The sequence below is a fragment of the Nicotiana sylvestris genome, chromosome 6, assembly GCF_000393655.2.
Source record: "Nicotiana sylvestris chromosome 6, ASM39365v2, whole genome shotgun sequence".
Classification (NCBI taxonomy): Eukaryota; Viridiplantae; Streptophyta; class Magnoliopsida; order Solanales; family Solanaceae; genus Nicotiana; species Nicotiana sylvestris.
Genome location: NC_091062.1, coordinates 188,822,776 through 188,840,685, shown reverse-complemented (window position 1 = coordinate 188,840,685; position 17,910 = coordinate 188,822,776). Strand labels below are relative to the sequence as shown.

Below are 17,910 nucleotides of genomic sequence, written 5' to 3'. Positions count from 1 at the left end.
ACCTAACACATATATAATACTAATACATAAATTCAGCATTTATATTACCTGAAAAGTGACATTATAGGTAACAACTTACCAGTTGTAGCATGTGCATCATTCATATAAAATACTTAAAAATGGTAAGTCAGTAGCAAGCATCAAGTAGGTCATGGATACTCAAAAATACCTCTTCTAGTAGTCATACTAATCATTGTTTGCTTTCAAATGATACGACCATAAATTATGAAGTATACTTTCTCAATAGCTGGTTTGTTTTCCAAATATCCAAAGAAGTAATTAATCAACCTAGATAAAGATGTGAAGTATTTCTTGTTTTCTTCAAGATGATTTATGCTTTTAATCAGTATGACCAATTTTATTTTATTTTTTATTCCTTTTTTTTTGGTACTATATGCAAGTGTAAAAATCCAAAAGGAAAAAAATATTCATCCAAGTAAAAGAAAATGTTTAAAGCGGCAGGACAGATTGAAGATAGTTAACACATAAATATGCATAAGACAATTTATATAAAATATCCTTGGTTACCATGACATGCATCATATCAACAATTAACTGCTACTATGATTTTCACATATAGAACTTCGAAAATTTTATTCCATTCATGTGATATAAAAGATGTAATATTAATATGTGCTTATGCAATACAAGTGTAGTACGAAGTTGTGTGCATATGAGATTTTAAAGGAATGACAAGTATAAGATAATTATACCTTCTTACATTTCATTACTTACCATATGTAGTTTCTCTTTACATTTAACCATGTGATGATATGTATGGCTTCTAATTATAATCTTTCCGGATGTAGGAAAATTTTTGTAGATATATATATATATATATATATATATATACAATTGGTTAGAGACTCGTGCTGATAACATGTTATGAAATATAACTCAAAGTAGCAATATGGAACAAGGAAATAAAAGCAATTTAGTAAAACATGAACAAGAAATGGAGATAGAGAGAAGGAAGAGATTTTTTTCTTTAATTGTGTGTATTTTCCTATCTATTACAAGACCTTTATATAGGCATGAAAAGTGAAGAAAATATGTCATGGAATATGTCATTGAACATAAAAAATATTTCATTGAATAGGTCATTAAGCATTTCACATGATCTGAGGAAGAGTAGACATCCACCATAATATGATATTTATCGTAACAATAATGATCTTATTCAGTACTTCTAAGTGATTGGAAAAAAACGCTGACCTCGTAAAATTCTACTCAAAAGAAGGAGATTCTTGAAGGAGAATATTATTCAAAAAAGGCCACACCCGTAAACACAAAATCCTAGAGAATTCATTTCTAAATCATCTTAGTTTTCATTAGTTTGATTATGAAGAGCTCGAAATGGGTGCTATCAGGCGTAGAACATGTTGCGGGGGATGGCATCTAGACGCATTTGCTGCACAGCATACGCTGAAATCTTTATCATGTTATTAGTTGTTGTTAATCACCAAGAACAGTTGCAGTTGTTATGCTTCCCCTAATACTACCGAACCATTTGCTCAGTGTGCTCAACTTGCTTTAAGCAAACCACAACTCTAATGTGACTTAACAAACAGAAAAATGGAGATCTCTTTAAACAACAATAGACTACAACATCAACCCGGACTTTTTCCCTAAGCACCTGGAGCAGAAGTAAATGTCCACCGCTCTTATGGTGACGTTGCCGCGACTCCTTGTTTATTTCCACAACTTCACAGAACTGTCATGACTTGCGGAAGCGACCATTCCAGTCACCGGTGACTGTGCTAGAGCAGCGATAATGTTATCGTGGGCTGGAATTGTCATGCTTTTATTCTCAACCATGTTCCACAGCTCCAAAGACTGTTGCATGAATTCACAAAAATATAGTCAATTTCAATACCAAGCATAAAAGATTTTAAAGGAGCTTTGTTGGGTATTCTTTCAACAGTAGCTAAATAAATGGACATCTTACAGAAATGATAGTAAGTAGAATTGGAAAAAGAAAGCAATAATTACCCTCATTCCTCCAATCACCAATAGAGCTGAATAGCTAGGATGAAAGACACAAGAGTGGAACTGATTCTCATTGGTACTTAGCTCATGGATACAATCACCGGTGGTCAATGACCAAACTTTAACGGACTCCTCACTTACTGATGCAAGTAGATCACCATTGAGATCCCAACAAAGGTAGTTCACCACTCCAGAATGTCCCTGCAAATACAATTACTTTGGGATGTGAGGCATATGGCTGGAACATCCAGAAAAAACGGAAGTGCCAGAAAAATAAATTGATCGAGTAACAGTCAATTTAATCCACCAAAAGAGGGAAGGTAATGATGAACCTGGAAAGACTGTAGTTGCCTGTCATTTTCGACGTCAAAGATTGAAACCACCTTATCTGATGCGGCTGCCAGCAGATGACCAGTTATGGGCTGGAATCTCACTTGTGCACTGCCTCCTTGCTACAAAAAGAGGAGACAAATTGAAGATAGTTCAATACAAAATTATCATTACAAAAAAAAAAAAAAAACATAATGAATACTAAATGGCAAACCTTTGACACCCGTGTACATGAGAATGGACTAATACTCCAGTAGCGAATCTCATTGTTGCTGTCGCAGAAACAGAACAGATCATTCTTTTTCGGGTGGAAATCCAGCGACATAACATGAGAAGTATGCCCCGTATATGAATTCAAACAGTAGCTAGGCTGCAAAAGATAAATTTAACAAGGGGTAATTGATTGATAATATGTGGTAAAATATAGATTGATTTTGTTGAATAATACAAAACACTCAGATTATCTAAAAAGCATGCATATAGATCAGGTGTCATGTAGAACGCAACTTGAGGTAAGGCCTGCTTCAACATGGTGAAAATTAAATAATTATTCAGCAGAAAGTTTCTAAACAATTACATTAGCAGCGTCCCACAATCTCACAGACTTGTCAAATGAAGCAGTTGCAAGCTGAGTTGAATTAGGCCTGAACCGGACATCTGTAATCAAGTATTGATGTTCTTCAGGGGTGGTCTCCTTTTGCAAGGTATCCATGTTCCACAGAACAGCCTGATAAATACAGAGGAAAGAACTTGTAAGGACAATTGCTCTAACGAAAACAAAAGTGCAGCAGAAAATGTTCAGTCCTTAGTGAAGTATTTACGGATAAAGAAAATTTAGCCACTGAAAAGCACATCCACCGTTGGAATGGATTTTCAATGCTCCATCCAATTATCTACATGCTAAAGATATTAGATTCTAAGGAAGTGCATTCTACCTTCTTGTCATGTCCAGCACTAGCGAGCAACTTCCCATCTGACGAGAAATGACAGCAAGTAACTTTATTCCTTGTGCGTATACAACCAACTTCTCCAAAGGAGAATCCTGATATAGTTATCCTCTTAGTAAAGTTGCAAGAAAAACGACAATGAAAGCAGCATTTACACGTAACGAGTTATCACCTTTGGAAGACTCAGGTTTGTGCTCAGTAAGAGTTTGCTTCAGTGTGCCATAGATATTTCCATCTCCTCCATCATGTGACAAAAATGACTCCACATTATCTTCCAGGGAACCAATGTCTCCAAACGTCTCCAAGTCATCCTGTACAACAGATAAAGGCATATTGGCGATACCATATTTCAAATGTAACAAGATTATGAACTTCAAAATGCATAAAGATTAATCAACTCAGTGTTCTTATTCATCAAAGATCCTGGAACCATATGATAAATAATAGTACTTCATTACAAATATGAAAGATGTACAGAACTGCAATATAAAAGAATGTGCATGAATAACTGTAAGTTTTACCAGCTGATTTGTAGAGGATGCAATACCACCAGTTCCGTCTCCTCCGTACATCATCATGCTTTTTGACACACTGCTGACATGCTGCAGGCTGCTAGCACTAGTCATCCCATCACCAGGTGTATGAGTTGATGCTGGTGAGCTTGGTGAAGGGCCAACAGTATTTCCAGTGCCAGTACTATTGGCAGGTCCAGATGACGAATGTTGCTTCCTTTTTCTGCCGTTCTGAATCACAGGATGAAGAAAGTTAAACTTCTCTTCCATTGCTTTGATAGTTTAGATAATTTAAATTAATAGAAACTAAATCTGTTGGTAGATATCATTAAAGCTAAAATCAGATGTGAACTCTATCTGGTTAAGCCAACCTGTGGCAGTTGCTGCTGTTGCTGCATCTGGTCCTGTTGTTGAGAGGAGGATTGCTGTATTTGGGCCATTTTCATCTGTTTAAAACAAGTAATTAGTACACAAGCAGTTTAGAGTATAATATTCAAGTCGTTGCAACTAAAATGAGAGAGAACCTCTTTGGATATACAAGAAGACACATCATTATTTAAACCGTAAACATCATCACACACAATGAGCCAGTGCAGAATAATTTAAGAGGAGCTCTCGAGGACAGCTGCAAGGTAAGGTATGGCAACTGCACAAGAAAGCTGGGATGATGGAAATTATTCTGAAAGATGTACAATCCATTAGCAAAGCAAGCGCTAACACCTAACAAAAAGCTAAGGCTTCATTGCATTTTGGTTGAGATCTAGCCTCAAATTCCTAATAATTGGTTTTCAACTGGTTTCGATTGCATCAGCTTTTTGATATATAATCCTAGCACTTCAGTGGCTAAGAACATCCATTGGCCACAAATTCCCACTCAGTTTTTGATGATTGTTCTTGCATCAGAACATGATGGTTTATCCGAAAGGGTATAGTAAAGGTGAAGGTTAGGTGAACCAAATAAGTTCAAAGTTTAAGAATCCGGCGCCAGTGAAGCACGGCCTGCTACTCGCTTGTTGAATCACAGTTTAGGGGCTAGTTTTTTTCTTTTCTTTTTTGTTGGGGGGGGGGGGGGAGGGGGGGTTCCTACCTCGTTCGCCAAACTTGGGATGAAGCAATGTATACCAATGCACCAGCAAAGGTAAGTAAGGACTGCTCTTTTTTTTTTTTGGAGAACATAAATAAGGTAAGAATTTCAACCAACTTTGAGCATCGGGCTCTAGAGAACAACAAACAACAACAAACCCAGTGTATTCCCACAGTGTGGGGTCTATAGCATCGCAGCTCTAGAGAATTTACTCTAAATCATGGAAGCAGCGTAAATCTCACAGAAAAGAGGTTCCTCAAAATTTTCACTCTAACTGAAGCAAACATCCTGACTGAGAGGCCTCGACAAAGAGAAAGATTTCCTAAGCAAGGAAAACCTCTATTCCTTGAATTACCTACCTGCTGGAACCTCGCTTTGTCACTCAGTCCCTTGCTTCTTTCCTCCTCTTTTTCCTTTCCGGCAATTTATACCAATGTGATTTAATTTCCGGTGCATATTTCAATTACGTCTTCCATGATTCTTAGATCCTTTGATGGGCATAAAGAAATCGTCTTGGTAGCAACCAACACACCAATAGAACAGCGGTTAGCTCTGCAGCAGGTCTACAAGCAAGGTAAGTAGGTCCATTACCCACCCTCCCGCCCTCCCTCATGCCGGCCGGCCCTCCCAAACTTTTTAGTAGATTGGGAAATTTTCCGACATGGTTTAGCTTATGTTACACTATTTCCTCATTATTTGTATGAATTGGCTTCAGCAGCCTCAATATTTGTATGCATTGCCTTCAAAGACAAACTTCAATTGCATCATATCTCTTCATTTTTCACCCTACGAAGAAAAACTACAAAGGCACCTCGAGGAAAACACAGTTGAAAATACAACACACTAAAATTTCTGAGTGGAAGAGGAAAACAACCGGTATGCTCTAGCTGTGAAAAATAGTTTTTAGATTGTGTAATGGGCAATACACAAAATAATTAGCCAATGCAGATACTGTTCTTCATTCTAGGACAGTAGACTTAACCTTTGGTGAATTTGATTGTACTGGAGAGCATATGGATCCATCATTTCTTGGTGGCTGAACATCTTTTGCATTGAAGTTACCTCTTGGTAATCCACCATATCCATAGTTAGGGGAATTCAAGTTACCTTGTGCTTGAGCTTGTGAAAGAACCTGCTGTTGTTGTGATCCCCCATATCCATAGTTAGGGGAATTCAGGTTACCTTGTGCAAGAACCTGCTGTTGTTGTGATGCCAAAAGAAATTGATTTTGGGTCTGTATATTGGGCTTCTGTACTTGCAAACCCATACTCGGCCTCAAATGGTCAATTCCCTAACAATATCAATGAAAAAAACACAACCACTGAATATCAAAATTGTAGAAATTCAACATACACGGTGAATGAAAGAAATAGTAACTTACAGTTAACGGCCAACCCTTCAATGGTAGACCAGTAACACCTTGGTTCAAACCTAAAGAACCAGGAGAAAATGAAAGGACAAGTTACCTGAGTGGTCGCCAATATAATCATCAATAAAATTGATATAGAACTATCCCCATAAAAAGAATTCAAGAGCAAGACCTGACTTTACATTATATTAAAAAAAGGAAAAAGAGAAAACGGAACTTTCACGGAAGTGTTGGAACGAGTCTCAAGAAAGTGTTGGAACGAGTCAAATCCACAAAACAAACCAATGAAAAGATAAAAAGCAGAGAAAAGGACTTATTACTGATGCCCATAAAGAACACTAAAAAATGTACCTACACTCACGCCAACTGTTGCTGCTAAAGACAGATCAATGAAGCTTGAGATGCCCGAAAATTTACCGAAATGTGATGTTGAAAAAAAAAAAAAATCGGATATCCATGTCCCAACTACATTGGACAATTTTCATCTGAGGAAGTCAAAACATTAATCAGACATAACAACAGCGTCCTAAAACATTCCAACAATAATTTCATGATTTATGTCCATTACGAATGCTATAAAATCAGAAATAACATACGCGAATAATAGCCCCTTTGGCCAAGCTGCAAAAATCAGCTTATTTTGAGAAGTGTTTTTTTTCAAAAGTGCTTTTCTCAAAAGTACTTTTGGTGAGAAACAGTTTGTGTTTGGCTAATTAGTTTGAAAAGCACTTCTGAGCAGCAATTAGTGTTTGGCCAAGCTTTAAAAAACTGCTTCTAAATGTATTTTTCTCAAAAGTGCTTCTCAAAAAAGTACTTTTGGAGAGAAGCTACTTTTTCTGCTTCTCCAAAACTGCTTCTGCTTCTCCTCAAAAGCACTTTTTTTCATTCCAAAAGCTTGGCCAAACACCTCAATTTTTGGCCAAAAGTGTTTTTGGCAAAAAAAAAAAAAAAAGCACTTTTGGCCAAAAAGAAGCTTGGCCAAACAGGCTATAAGTAACAAATGTGGGTCTGAAAATTTGCATGATGCCAGTTGAAGGAGCACGACCAACAATTGACTCCAAAATTCTACCTAGCACTAACATGGATATCACGGACAATCAGCTAGGCCAAAATGGCAATCAATAAGGGAAAAATGTGGGTGCTGGGTAATGCATTAGTTATGTCATTTATATATGATTGAACATAGAACAGATTGAAGCTGGAAGTAATCATTTTTGAAGTCCTGGGCCAATCCTCTAAGAGTGGAAGTTTTAATCTTCTAGAACTTGCAGTACAGGAAAAAGAAAGAGCAATGTCATTCATGAAAGTTACCATAGAGGAGAGGCATATCCACTAATCTGGTAGCCAACAAATGGAAAAATTGGATGAGTTCAGATTATGGCAAATGACTGCCTTACTTGGATATGGGGAAGTATATGGAAAATCCATACTTCATAAGGATGTTTGCCATGCAGAGGTATGGATTAAAAGAGTTCATAAGAGAACTCCATGCTTCATTTCAAGAATAAATAAGAAATTATGCCAAACTCATTCCATGTGCATTTCATATAAAAATAAAACACTATCGACTAGATATCATTAGTTGAGTAGGTGGACATAGGGTGTTATAACTTATAAGCAACCAAGGAACAATACCTGCACCACCAAGTCCCGACTTTGACTGTAGAATTGCTTGGCCATAAATTGATGAAGGATCCATGGGCAAAGATTTCTGATTACAACTCAAGTTCACTTCTGTTTTAATATCCTACATATTTTCCAAGGATATTGAGCTGAGCTTGGTCCAAGACAAAAAAAAATAAACTCAAGAATAGATAGATGTTGTCTACTAAAATAAGAGAAATCTAGTCACCGTTGCCAGCTGAGGGCGCCCTTGCATTTGCTGCAATGCTGCAGACATGCTCCCCGGATTACCTTGTGCCAACTGGCTGAATCAACAGAGAACACACGCAGGTACAGAAGTTCAGAAAAATCATGCAACAAGTCAATTGAGGCTACCTAATGTAATGGAACAAGCAAAGAAGATGTTGCCAGAAAATGTTGCAAGACTCATACCGTTGATGATTAGTTGCAGATTTGAGAAGAGCCATCCTATTGGGATCAATAAGAGGTGATGTCTCCGAATCCAAGGAGTGAGGGTGCTTCATTTGTTCCTCGTACATTTTCATGGCCAAAACACTAGCAGATGGTTGCCCCATCATGCCCTCAGAGTTTATGGCACTTATAGAACCACCAAGGGAGGGATTTTGATCCCTTCGTTGTAACTGGGCATTTCGCTGTTGCATGAGTTGCAATTGCTGCATCTGCAGCTGCTGTTGATGCTCCCTTGCTTTCATCTGCTGTGTCTAGAGTTCAAACCAAACAAAAACAAGGTGCTTCAGGCTGGTTATAATTAAAATATTAGGGTGACGAATGGCACATTGCATAAGTTAAAACAAACCTCTATGTATGCTGCTGCTGCTTCAGAATGTTTTTCATTTGTCCGTGCAATGAAAATGTCCCAAAACACGGACCACCATTCAAATAGAAACCCTCCAGGTGCATCAATGGCTACAATAGGACAAATCAAATTATGAACACCTAATATGGACCAAACATAATCAAACTATGGGTAGAAGTTATAAAAAAAGAGAATCAGCATGATCCATTCTGCAGATTAATTAGCCAAAAAGCTAGAGATAATATGATATATATCATATTATCTATGATCCATGATCCATGATCCATGATATAATATATATATAGTGAGAGAGAGTAGAAAGAACTCAACACGTAGAGAATTGTTTAACATCATTACCTACGGGATCTGTAGCAACCTTCCCTTCCGTCATGAAAGCTTTTGCAGAATTATGAAGCTTTCTTTTCAACAAGTAGTCATGAATGTAAACATCAAGCCTAGCAACACAACAAAATCAACAGAGGATGAAAATCAATAAAGTCATAACTGTAAACAACTAGTACTCTTTTTTTTTTTTTTACAACAGTGATGCCATGCCCAGCTTGCACTGAATACTCCACAGGGTACCTGCTACTTCCCATCAGCACAAGTACCGAGTAACTCTGTCCAAAAATAACTAGTACGGCTCTTTAATGATGAGGAGTTTTACTTTTCCCCCTCGACTAGGAACTTGAAAGATTGGAAAGTTTGTTTGTTATTTCGACTATTTTTGAGAATTTGGCACTTAATTGACTTATCAAAAAAAAAAATTATACAATATTTTAATCTTGGGTAGTGAAGCATGGATGATAAACGTTTAGCACGTTCCTGTTCCATCCTTAATAAAGAAACTGAAAATTTACAATCAGCTGACTCGCAGGAGGAAGTTGCATACATCTTATCTGCTTCCCAATTACTCTGCGCCATGATTTCACCCGATCACTTTCTGCAGGAAATTCCGCCCAGCAAAACTACGATATCCACAGCAATCACAGAGCTACAATTTTTTAAGCATAAAAACAGTTCACCAAAATTACAAGTAAAAGAAAAACTAAAACAGAGAATAAACGGAACCGATTTTCCTCAGGCAGATACTTTACCAGTTACGAAGGTCAAATCCAGCATTGCTGATTCAAGAAACAACTCCGCAAAAAGAACCCTAATACACACAAATTCAGCCGTAAAAACAAGATAATTAATAAAATTCATGAAATAAGAATCAAAATCTTAATCGATAAGAAAATTAAGACTCCATAACCATACAGTAACACCAGCAGGGATTCTAATTCACGAATTCAAATGTCAGTTCACAAGCTCAAGAAGCTGAAACACAAGTGGGGGAAAAAACTCCAGCCGAAAATTACCTCAACGAAAGAGTAATTCGAGTAGAAAAGCTCAAATTAACCCGTCAATCAGGAATTTCGTACTCCCGATCATAAACTTCAATCAAATTACACTTTTATTCGAACATTAATTCTCACAAAATCAACGGAAAAAAACTTAAACACAGACACTAAGTCTGAAGAATTCAACTCCAAAATTCAACTTCCTCTTCGAGAAAATTCATCATTCATAGCTCGTAAAAGATTCCTACTGAAGAGAACTTAATAAAAAAGTGAGAAAAACTAACGAATATCAAAGTGAAGAAAGCCGAAAATAGCAAAACAGGCTGTCAAGTAAGGTACCGAACCTGAGGTTCGGAGTAGCTTTTTTTGTCTTTGACTGGGACCGGTGTTAGATTCGGGGGAAATTGTTCGAGTTTTAACAGGCTTGGAAGGCTGGTTCGGCGATTCCGTTCGAAAGAGGTTAAAAGTCGAACAAGTTTTACGTAAGCGAAGCGGTGCTCGAGTGTAACGCGCATATAAGGCGCTAAAGTGAGGGTTTACGTGGGGAAGAGCTTGAGCTTGTGAGGCAACGTGTTCGACTTCGACCTTTAACTAGAGGTCGCTATCAGGAAGTAGTTGCAAGTAATTCCGAACTTAAATAGACGCGCAGCGTACACACAATGGGTATACTGAGATCCTAGTACCGAATCGCTTTGGTTTAGAAATAAGTTATGCTAAAATTAAAAATACTGTTATTATACAGTTGAAATCGGGCTCTACAATTACATGACATATCGAAACTGAAACGTAATGGATTGAAGATCGACCCCGGATCCCATCAAACCAAGGTACGAGGTTAGAACATACGAGTCTGTGACTCCGGAACCGACCCGAATTCCGAATGAGCTCGAGAAAACATTATCATACCAAATAATGGAAGGTCGAAATATCTATAACCAGTCGGATATCACGACGGGAATCTCGGCACATATTAACGAGAGACCAGCTGATTAGCAATTCATGAGATTTTTTACCTTTTATAGAATTGTACCTAAAGTAGGACTCTTATTATATAAAAGGGGTCTAATAATTTGTAAAGGACATTGTTACACGTATCCCAAAGCATTATAATATAATTTTCTTCCTGCAAGCTACTATTCTTTTGTATCTGATATCATCTAGTTCAAGTGAGATTTACTTTTCAAGGCTATAGTTGTTCAAGTCATGCGGTTTGAATTTACTTTATTATTGTTCGCTTATTTATAATTCAATTTATCGCTTTGTGTCGAATTAATTCACGTATCCTTAAAACTACTTATAAATTCAATTGTTACCCGATTTTAAGGGTAAACAGTTTGGCGCCCACTATGGGGTTAAGTATAATAGTGGTTGTTTGACACAAATTTCCATAAACACACTCTATTTTACACTTGTTCTTTGAAGTGTCTCTGATTTCAAGCTTAAGTTCAAAATGTCAAACTCACAATTAGCACCTCTACCTACTTACGATGAGTCTGGTCACCATGGTGAAAACAATAACATAGGGCCCGGTAACGAGGTACCGCCCGTTGATCCCATCAGAATTCCAATTGTTGACCCGTTGGATGCTAATTCGCATGTGACTATTGACACAAGCCTTCCTTATGACCTCGAGAATAGCATCTGTGGTGGAGCCCTGTCGACAACACAAAACACTCAAAACAATGGAGGAGACGAGATCAATCCACGGATGATCTTCAAAATGTTACATACTCAAGATGCGGCGATAGTTCAGTTACAAAAACAGAGTCGCGTACCGAGCAAAATTGAGCCCGATCTATCTCGAGAGATCACCCGTAGGGAGGAACATGTCGCGGAGAGGTCAAGTGGAGAACGAGTCGGGTAATAACCCATAGATCATAAAAATTCTTGAGGAGCTGATAAAACGAATAGAATCAGGAGAGAAGAAAATCGAAGCAAACGACAAAAAGGTGGAAACCTATAATTCCAGGGTCGACAAGATCCCAGGAGCGCCATCATTACTGAAATGTTTGGACTCCAAGAAGTTTGTACAGAAACCTTTCTCTCCAAGTGCGGCTCCAAAGCCGATCCCTAATAAATTTTGCATGCCCGAGATTCCTAAGTACAATTGAATAACTGACCCAAACGAGCATGTCACTTCATACACATGCGCCATCAAAGGAAACGACTTGGAGGATGATGAGATCGAGTCTGTCTAGCTGAAGAAATTCGGAGAAACCCTATCAAAGGGAGCTATAATATGGTATCACAACTTACCCCCTGATTCTATTTACTCATTTGCTATGCTTGCAGACTCTTTTGTGAAAGCACACGATAGGGCTATCAAGGTCGAAATCAAGAAGTCAGACCTCTTCAAAGTAAGGCAAAAGGATAATGAAATGCTCAGAGAGTTCGAATCTCGATTTCAAATGGAACAGATGGACTTGCCACCAGTCGCTGACGATTGGTCCGTTCAAACTTTTACCCAAGGACTCAATGTTCAAAGTTCGGTTGCTTCACAACAATTGAAGTATAATCTGATAGAATATCCGGTTGTCACTTAGGCTGATGTGCATAACCGATATCAATCAAAGATCAAAGTCAAAGATGATCAACTAGGGGATCCTTCTGGGTCCGTTTATCCTATTAGACCCATCGACAGAATCAAGAGAGATATCGATCGTGAACCAAGGCCGAACAGGGATCGGTATCAGTCGTAATGAGGATTGAAGAAGCAATGGGCACGGACGAGGCTCTATGCAAAATGAAAGGAGAAATGACCGAGGCCAGAGCAGTCGGGGATCCATGAGCAAGAACAATTTCGACAGGCCTATCAGACCTAAAGAAGAACCGAGGTTATTAAAATATAACTTTTAACATTGATGTTGATGCCATCGTATCGGCTATCAGACGCATCAAAGATACCAAATGGCCTCGACCTTTACAATCCGACCAAGCCCAAAAGGATCCAAACCAGATGTACAAATATCATGGAACTTATGGTCACAGAACATAGGATTGCCGACAGTTGAGGGAGGAGGTAGCCCGGTTATTCAACAACGGGCATCTTCGAGAATTCCTGAGTGACCGAGCCAAAAATAATTTCAGAAATAGGAACTCTAATAAATAAACCGAGCAAGAAGAACCTAAACACGTCATTCACATGATCATCGGAGGGGTCGATGTTCCTCAAGATCCAATGTTAAAGCGCGTCAAAGTATCCATCACAAGGGAAAAACGGACTTAAGATTACATACCAGAAGGGACTTTGTCTTTCAGCGACGAGGACGCAGAAGGAATCGTGCAGCCCCACAATGATTTACTGGTAATATGTGTACTCATGAATAAATCTCAAGTTAAATGTGTGTTAATCGATCCAAGTAGTTCGGTAACATCACTTGATCGAGGGTCGTAAAACAACTCGGCCTACAAGACCAAATCGTGCCTGCATCCCGAGTGCTAAATGAATTCAACATGGCATGTGAAAATGCTAAGGGAGAAATAACATTACCAGTAAATGTCGTCGGGACCATCCAGGAAGCCAAGTTTTATGTGATTGAGGGAGACATGAGGTACAATGCCCAGTTCGGGATGTCAAGGATCCACAACATAAGGGCAGTGCCCTCGACTCTTCACCAAGTGTTAAATTTCTGACGCTAGAAGGGATTAAAACGATCTACGGGGAGCAACCATCCTCAAAGGAAATATTTGCAGCCGAAGAAGTGATGCTGGTATCAACACTGACAACATCAAACGGACTGAGTTCGGATATAAAACAGGAAATTAAATAGCAATTATCGACACCAGCCACGACCCAATCGGATAAATAGGGGACCGATGAAGACGATGATTACAGAGTTCCAAGATCTTTTATAGTCCCTGATGATTCCGATGCTACAAAATCAATGGTCGAAGAGCTGGAACAAGTCACATTGATCAACATCTACTCGATCAGAAGGTATACCTGGGCACGGGGTTAACCCCCAAGCTTAGGAAAAAACTCATTCAATTTCTTATAGCTAACATAGATTGTTTTGCTTGGTCCCATCTTGATATGGCAGGCATTCTGCCGGAGATTACCACTCACAAGATAAGCCTGGACCCAAAATTCCACCCGGTCAAATAGAAGAGGAAACCCAGTCTGAGATCAAACATGCTTTCAGCAAGGACGAGGTAACTAAACTCCTTAAAATAGGGTTCATTCGGGAAGTTAAATACCCAAAACAGTTAGCAAACGTATTGGTAGTCCCTAAAAAGGGAACAAACTGAGAATGTATGTAGATTATAAAGATTATAATAAGGAATGTCCCAAGGACACTTTCCCTTTGCCTAATATCGATCGCATGATCGATGCCACGAGATCCTCAGTTTTCTCAATGCTTGCTCTGGGTACAACCAAATACGAATGAACCCGGATGATCAAGAAAAAATCTCCTTCATCACTAAGTATGGCACATACTACTATAACATGTGCCATTTGGGTTAAAAAATGCTGGTGCCACTTACCAATGGCTAGTAAACCAGATGTTCAAAGAATAAATAGGGAAATCCATGAAAGTTTACATTGACGATATGTTGGTTAAGTCCCTGTGAGTAGAGGACCATTTAAAGCATTTGCAGGAAACCTTCAGCATATTAAAAAAGTAGAACATGAAGCTGAATCCGAAGAAATGTACGTTCAGAGTCGGATCAGGTAACTTCTCAGGTTCATGGTATCCAACCGAGGAATCGAGATCAACCCCGACAAGATCAAAGCTATCGAGGATATCACGGTAGTGGACAACGTGAAGGCCGTGCAAAGGCTAATCGGGCGCATTGCCGCCCTGGAGCGATTTATCTCGAGGTCCTTCGATAAGAGCCACCAATTTTTCTTATTACTGAAGAAGAAATACAACTTCACATGGACCCTAGAATGCCAACGGGCCTTTGAAGAACCCAAGCGATATCTATCGAGCCCGTCATTACTTCACACGCCGAAGGTAGACGAACAACTATACCTGTACTTGGCAGTATCAGAGATAGCGGTAAATGGAATCCTAGTTCGGAAAGATTAAGGTACGCAATATCCAATTTATTATGTTAGCAGGACCCTGGGTGAGGCCAAAACTAGGTACCCTCACCTAGAAAAATTGGTGCTTGCTTTGCTAAGCGCCTCTAGTAAACTAAACCATATTTTTAGTGCCATCCTATATGTGTTGTGACAGCTTACCCATTGAAAAATATAATGCATAAACCCGAACTCTCGGGACGATTGGCCAAATGAGTTGTGGAAATCAGCGGGTACGATATTGAGTATCGACCACGGACGACCATTAAATCTCAAATTTTGGTAGATTTCGTGGTTGACTTTGCGCCAACCCTAATACCCGAGGTGGAAAAGAGTTATTGGTAAACTCTGGGACGTCTTTGGGAATTTGGACCCTTTTTATGGATGTCACCTTGAACACAAAAAGGTCCGGACTTTGCATCGTATTGAAGCCACCAAAAGGCAATGTAGTTAGACAATCTATTAGAACTTTGAAATTAACTAACAACGAGGTCGATTATGAGGCCATGATTGCAGATCTCGAACTAGCCAAAAGCTTGGGGGTGGAGGTGGTCAAAGCTAAGTGCGACTCCCTCCTTGTGGGGAACCAAGTTAATGGGACATTCAAAGTCAGAGAAGAATGAATGCAAAGATACCTAGATAAGTTGCAGGTAACATTACATCGATTCAAAGAGTGGACTTTGCAACACGTACCTCAGGATCAGAATAGCAAGGTCGATGCCCTTGCAAACTTATGGTCATCGGTTGAAGATGAAGAGCTCAACTCAGGGGCAGTCATACAACTCATGAGATCGATAGTGGAATAAGGTCACACCGAAATAAACTCTACAAGTTTGACTTGGGATTGGAGAAACAAATATGTAGAATATTTGAAGATCAGGAGACTGCCCTCAGACCCAAAAGAATCGAGGACCCTGCGCACAAAGGCATCCCGATTCAGCTTGTCTGAAGATGGAACCTTGTTCAGAAGAATGTTAGATGGCCCACTAGAAATATGTTTGGGACTAGGATATATCGGGTATGTTCTGAGGGAAGTCCACGAGGGCACCTGCAGAAATCATTCAAGCGCTGACTCATTGGTTCAAAGGTAATCAGAGCCAGTTATTACTGGATCGACATGGAAAAAGATGCGAAAGATTTCGTACGAAAATGTGATGAATGCCAAAGACATGCTCCAATAATTCACCAAACCAGGGAGCTGCAGCATTCGGTCTTGTCGCCATGGCCATTCATGAAGTGGGGAATGGACATCGTTGGCCCTCTTTCATGGGCACCCGGTAAGGCTCAATTTATATTGTTTATGACTGACTATTTTTCTAAGTAGGTTGAAGCGCAAGTGTACGAGAAGGTCAGGGAGAAGGAAGTCATTGACTTCATTTGGTATCACACCATATGTCGGTTCGGAATGCCATCTGAAATCGTATGTGACAACGGGAAACAATTTATCGGCAGCAAAGTGACCAAATTTCTCGAGGACCGCAAGACTAGAAGGATCTTGTCAATACTTTATCACCCTAGTGGGGACATACAAGCAAAATCGACCAATAAAACCGTACTCCAAAATCTCAAAAAGAGGTTAACCGATGCCAAAGGAAAATGGAAAGAAATCCTACAATTCCATAACATTATGCAAACACGACATCAAGGAGAAGAAGCAATGGTTCCTGCCTAAGATGTTATTGATAAACAAGGAGCCAATACAAGACGTAAGTTAAGATAAAGGAAATAACCCAACAAAGATTACATGAAATATTGATATGAGAATGGGCCAACGAGTAGTTAGTAGTTGATTGAGGAAGAGCCTAGTTATGGCTAGACAAGAGGATACAGACAAATCAACAGATCATGCAAGATAAACATAGTGAACCCTGTCATGGGGAATCTAGTCTCGCAGATATGACATCGTGAACCTTGGGAAATATTTAGATAGGAGTTGGGGTAGGTATCGTATGAGTGTTACAGAAATAAAAGAGAGTGCCACTGGGAAGTCAGTCAAAATATCAATTCAGAAGCAACCGTACGAGCACATGAGTGTAGAGATAAGTAACTAAGGATAATTATAGGTGAGTACGAACATCAAAAATTCTATCGGGAATATGATGTAATAAGCTCACATCTTTACAAGAGTTAGAGGGTCTTCCCTAAATACTACAGTGAAAGTCTAGCTGAGGAAATAAGGAAGAAGGCTTCAACCTAAGCACAGTGGCCTAAAGAGGAAATGGTCTTGTAACAACAGTCTCACAATAACATTGTATGCAATCTATAAGAAAGTGACACCTATCGTGGCTAATGAATGGGAAGAAGAAAAAAATTGAAAAGGTGATATTCAAGATCATATGGGTTGTATGGAATTCCAATATGTGTAGGCACTAAGATAAGCCAAGTATTCATGCAACAAGTGGCAGAACGACCAGGAAAAGTAATTGCTTACATTTAAAGAAAGCTGAGAAGCAACGAAAGGAATTATTCAGTCAATGATCTTAGAGTTAATTACGATATAAATGCACTTAAGATTTCGGAAAATTATCCATGCAGCATATATATTGATAATCATATAGTCGTAGAAGACTCCGGTATAAGTTAAAAGAAAGAATTGAGTCCAGGTCATAGACAAAGGACTAAATTGTTAGAAGATTGTATCATGGATATTCCATAGCGTCCATGAAAGGCTAAAGTAATAACTAATACCATAAGTCGCAGATCGGAAGATAGCTTAAGCCTACATAAAGGTTGATTAGAGGGAAGAGGAAATTAAAGAGTTACATCAACTAAGTAAATTAGGAGTCTGATTATTGGACCTAGAAAATTATAGAAATCGTGATTGAGAATATGCAGAATCACTCTTCATATCAGAGGTACAAGAGAGATAA

The 17,910-nt window shown here is 38.8% G+C and overlaps 1 protein-coding gene across 2 annotated transcripts; it reads right to left on the bottom strand.

Moving 5' to 3' along the window:
- Window positions 1–1,421: 1,421 nt before the first annotated feature.
- Window positions 1,422–10,274, bottom strand: LOC104232783 (transcriptional corepressor LEUNIG_HOMOLOG-like). Of its 2 annotated transcripts, none has more exons than XM_070147716.1 (19): window positions 10,033–10,274; window positions 9,769–9,827; window positions 9,564–9,665; window positions 9,029–9,126; window positions 8,672–8,781; window positions 8,287–8,576; window positions 8,084–8,159; window positions 7,867–7,978; window positions 6,244–6,293; window positions 5,845–6,153; window positions 4,150–4,224; window positions 3,788–4,009; window positions 3,439–3,577; window positions 3,255–3,361; window positions 2,897–3,046; window positions 2,534–2,689; window positions 2,322–2,441; window positions 1,993–2,190; window positions 1,422–1,836 (listed from the first exon to the last, which is right to left on the bottom strand). In XM_070147716.1, exons 3-19 carry the CDS (start codon window positions 9,593–9,595, stop codon window positions 1,693–1,695), a joined length of 2,388 nt encoding a protein of 795 aa, XP_070003817.1. In that variant the 5' UTR covers window positions 9,596–9,665; window positions 9,769–9,827; window positions 10,033–10,274; the 3' UTR covers window positions 1,422–1,692. The 2 variants fall into 2 exon arrangements, with proteins under 2 accessions (XP_070003817.1, XP_070003818.1); XM_070147717.1 differs by having other exon boundaries at window positions 9,564–9,639; window positions 10,033–10,149.
- Between the last annotated feature and the right edge of the window lie 7,636 nt (window positions 10,275–17,910).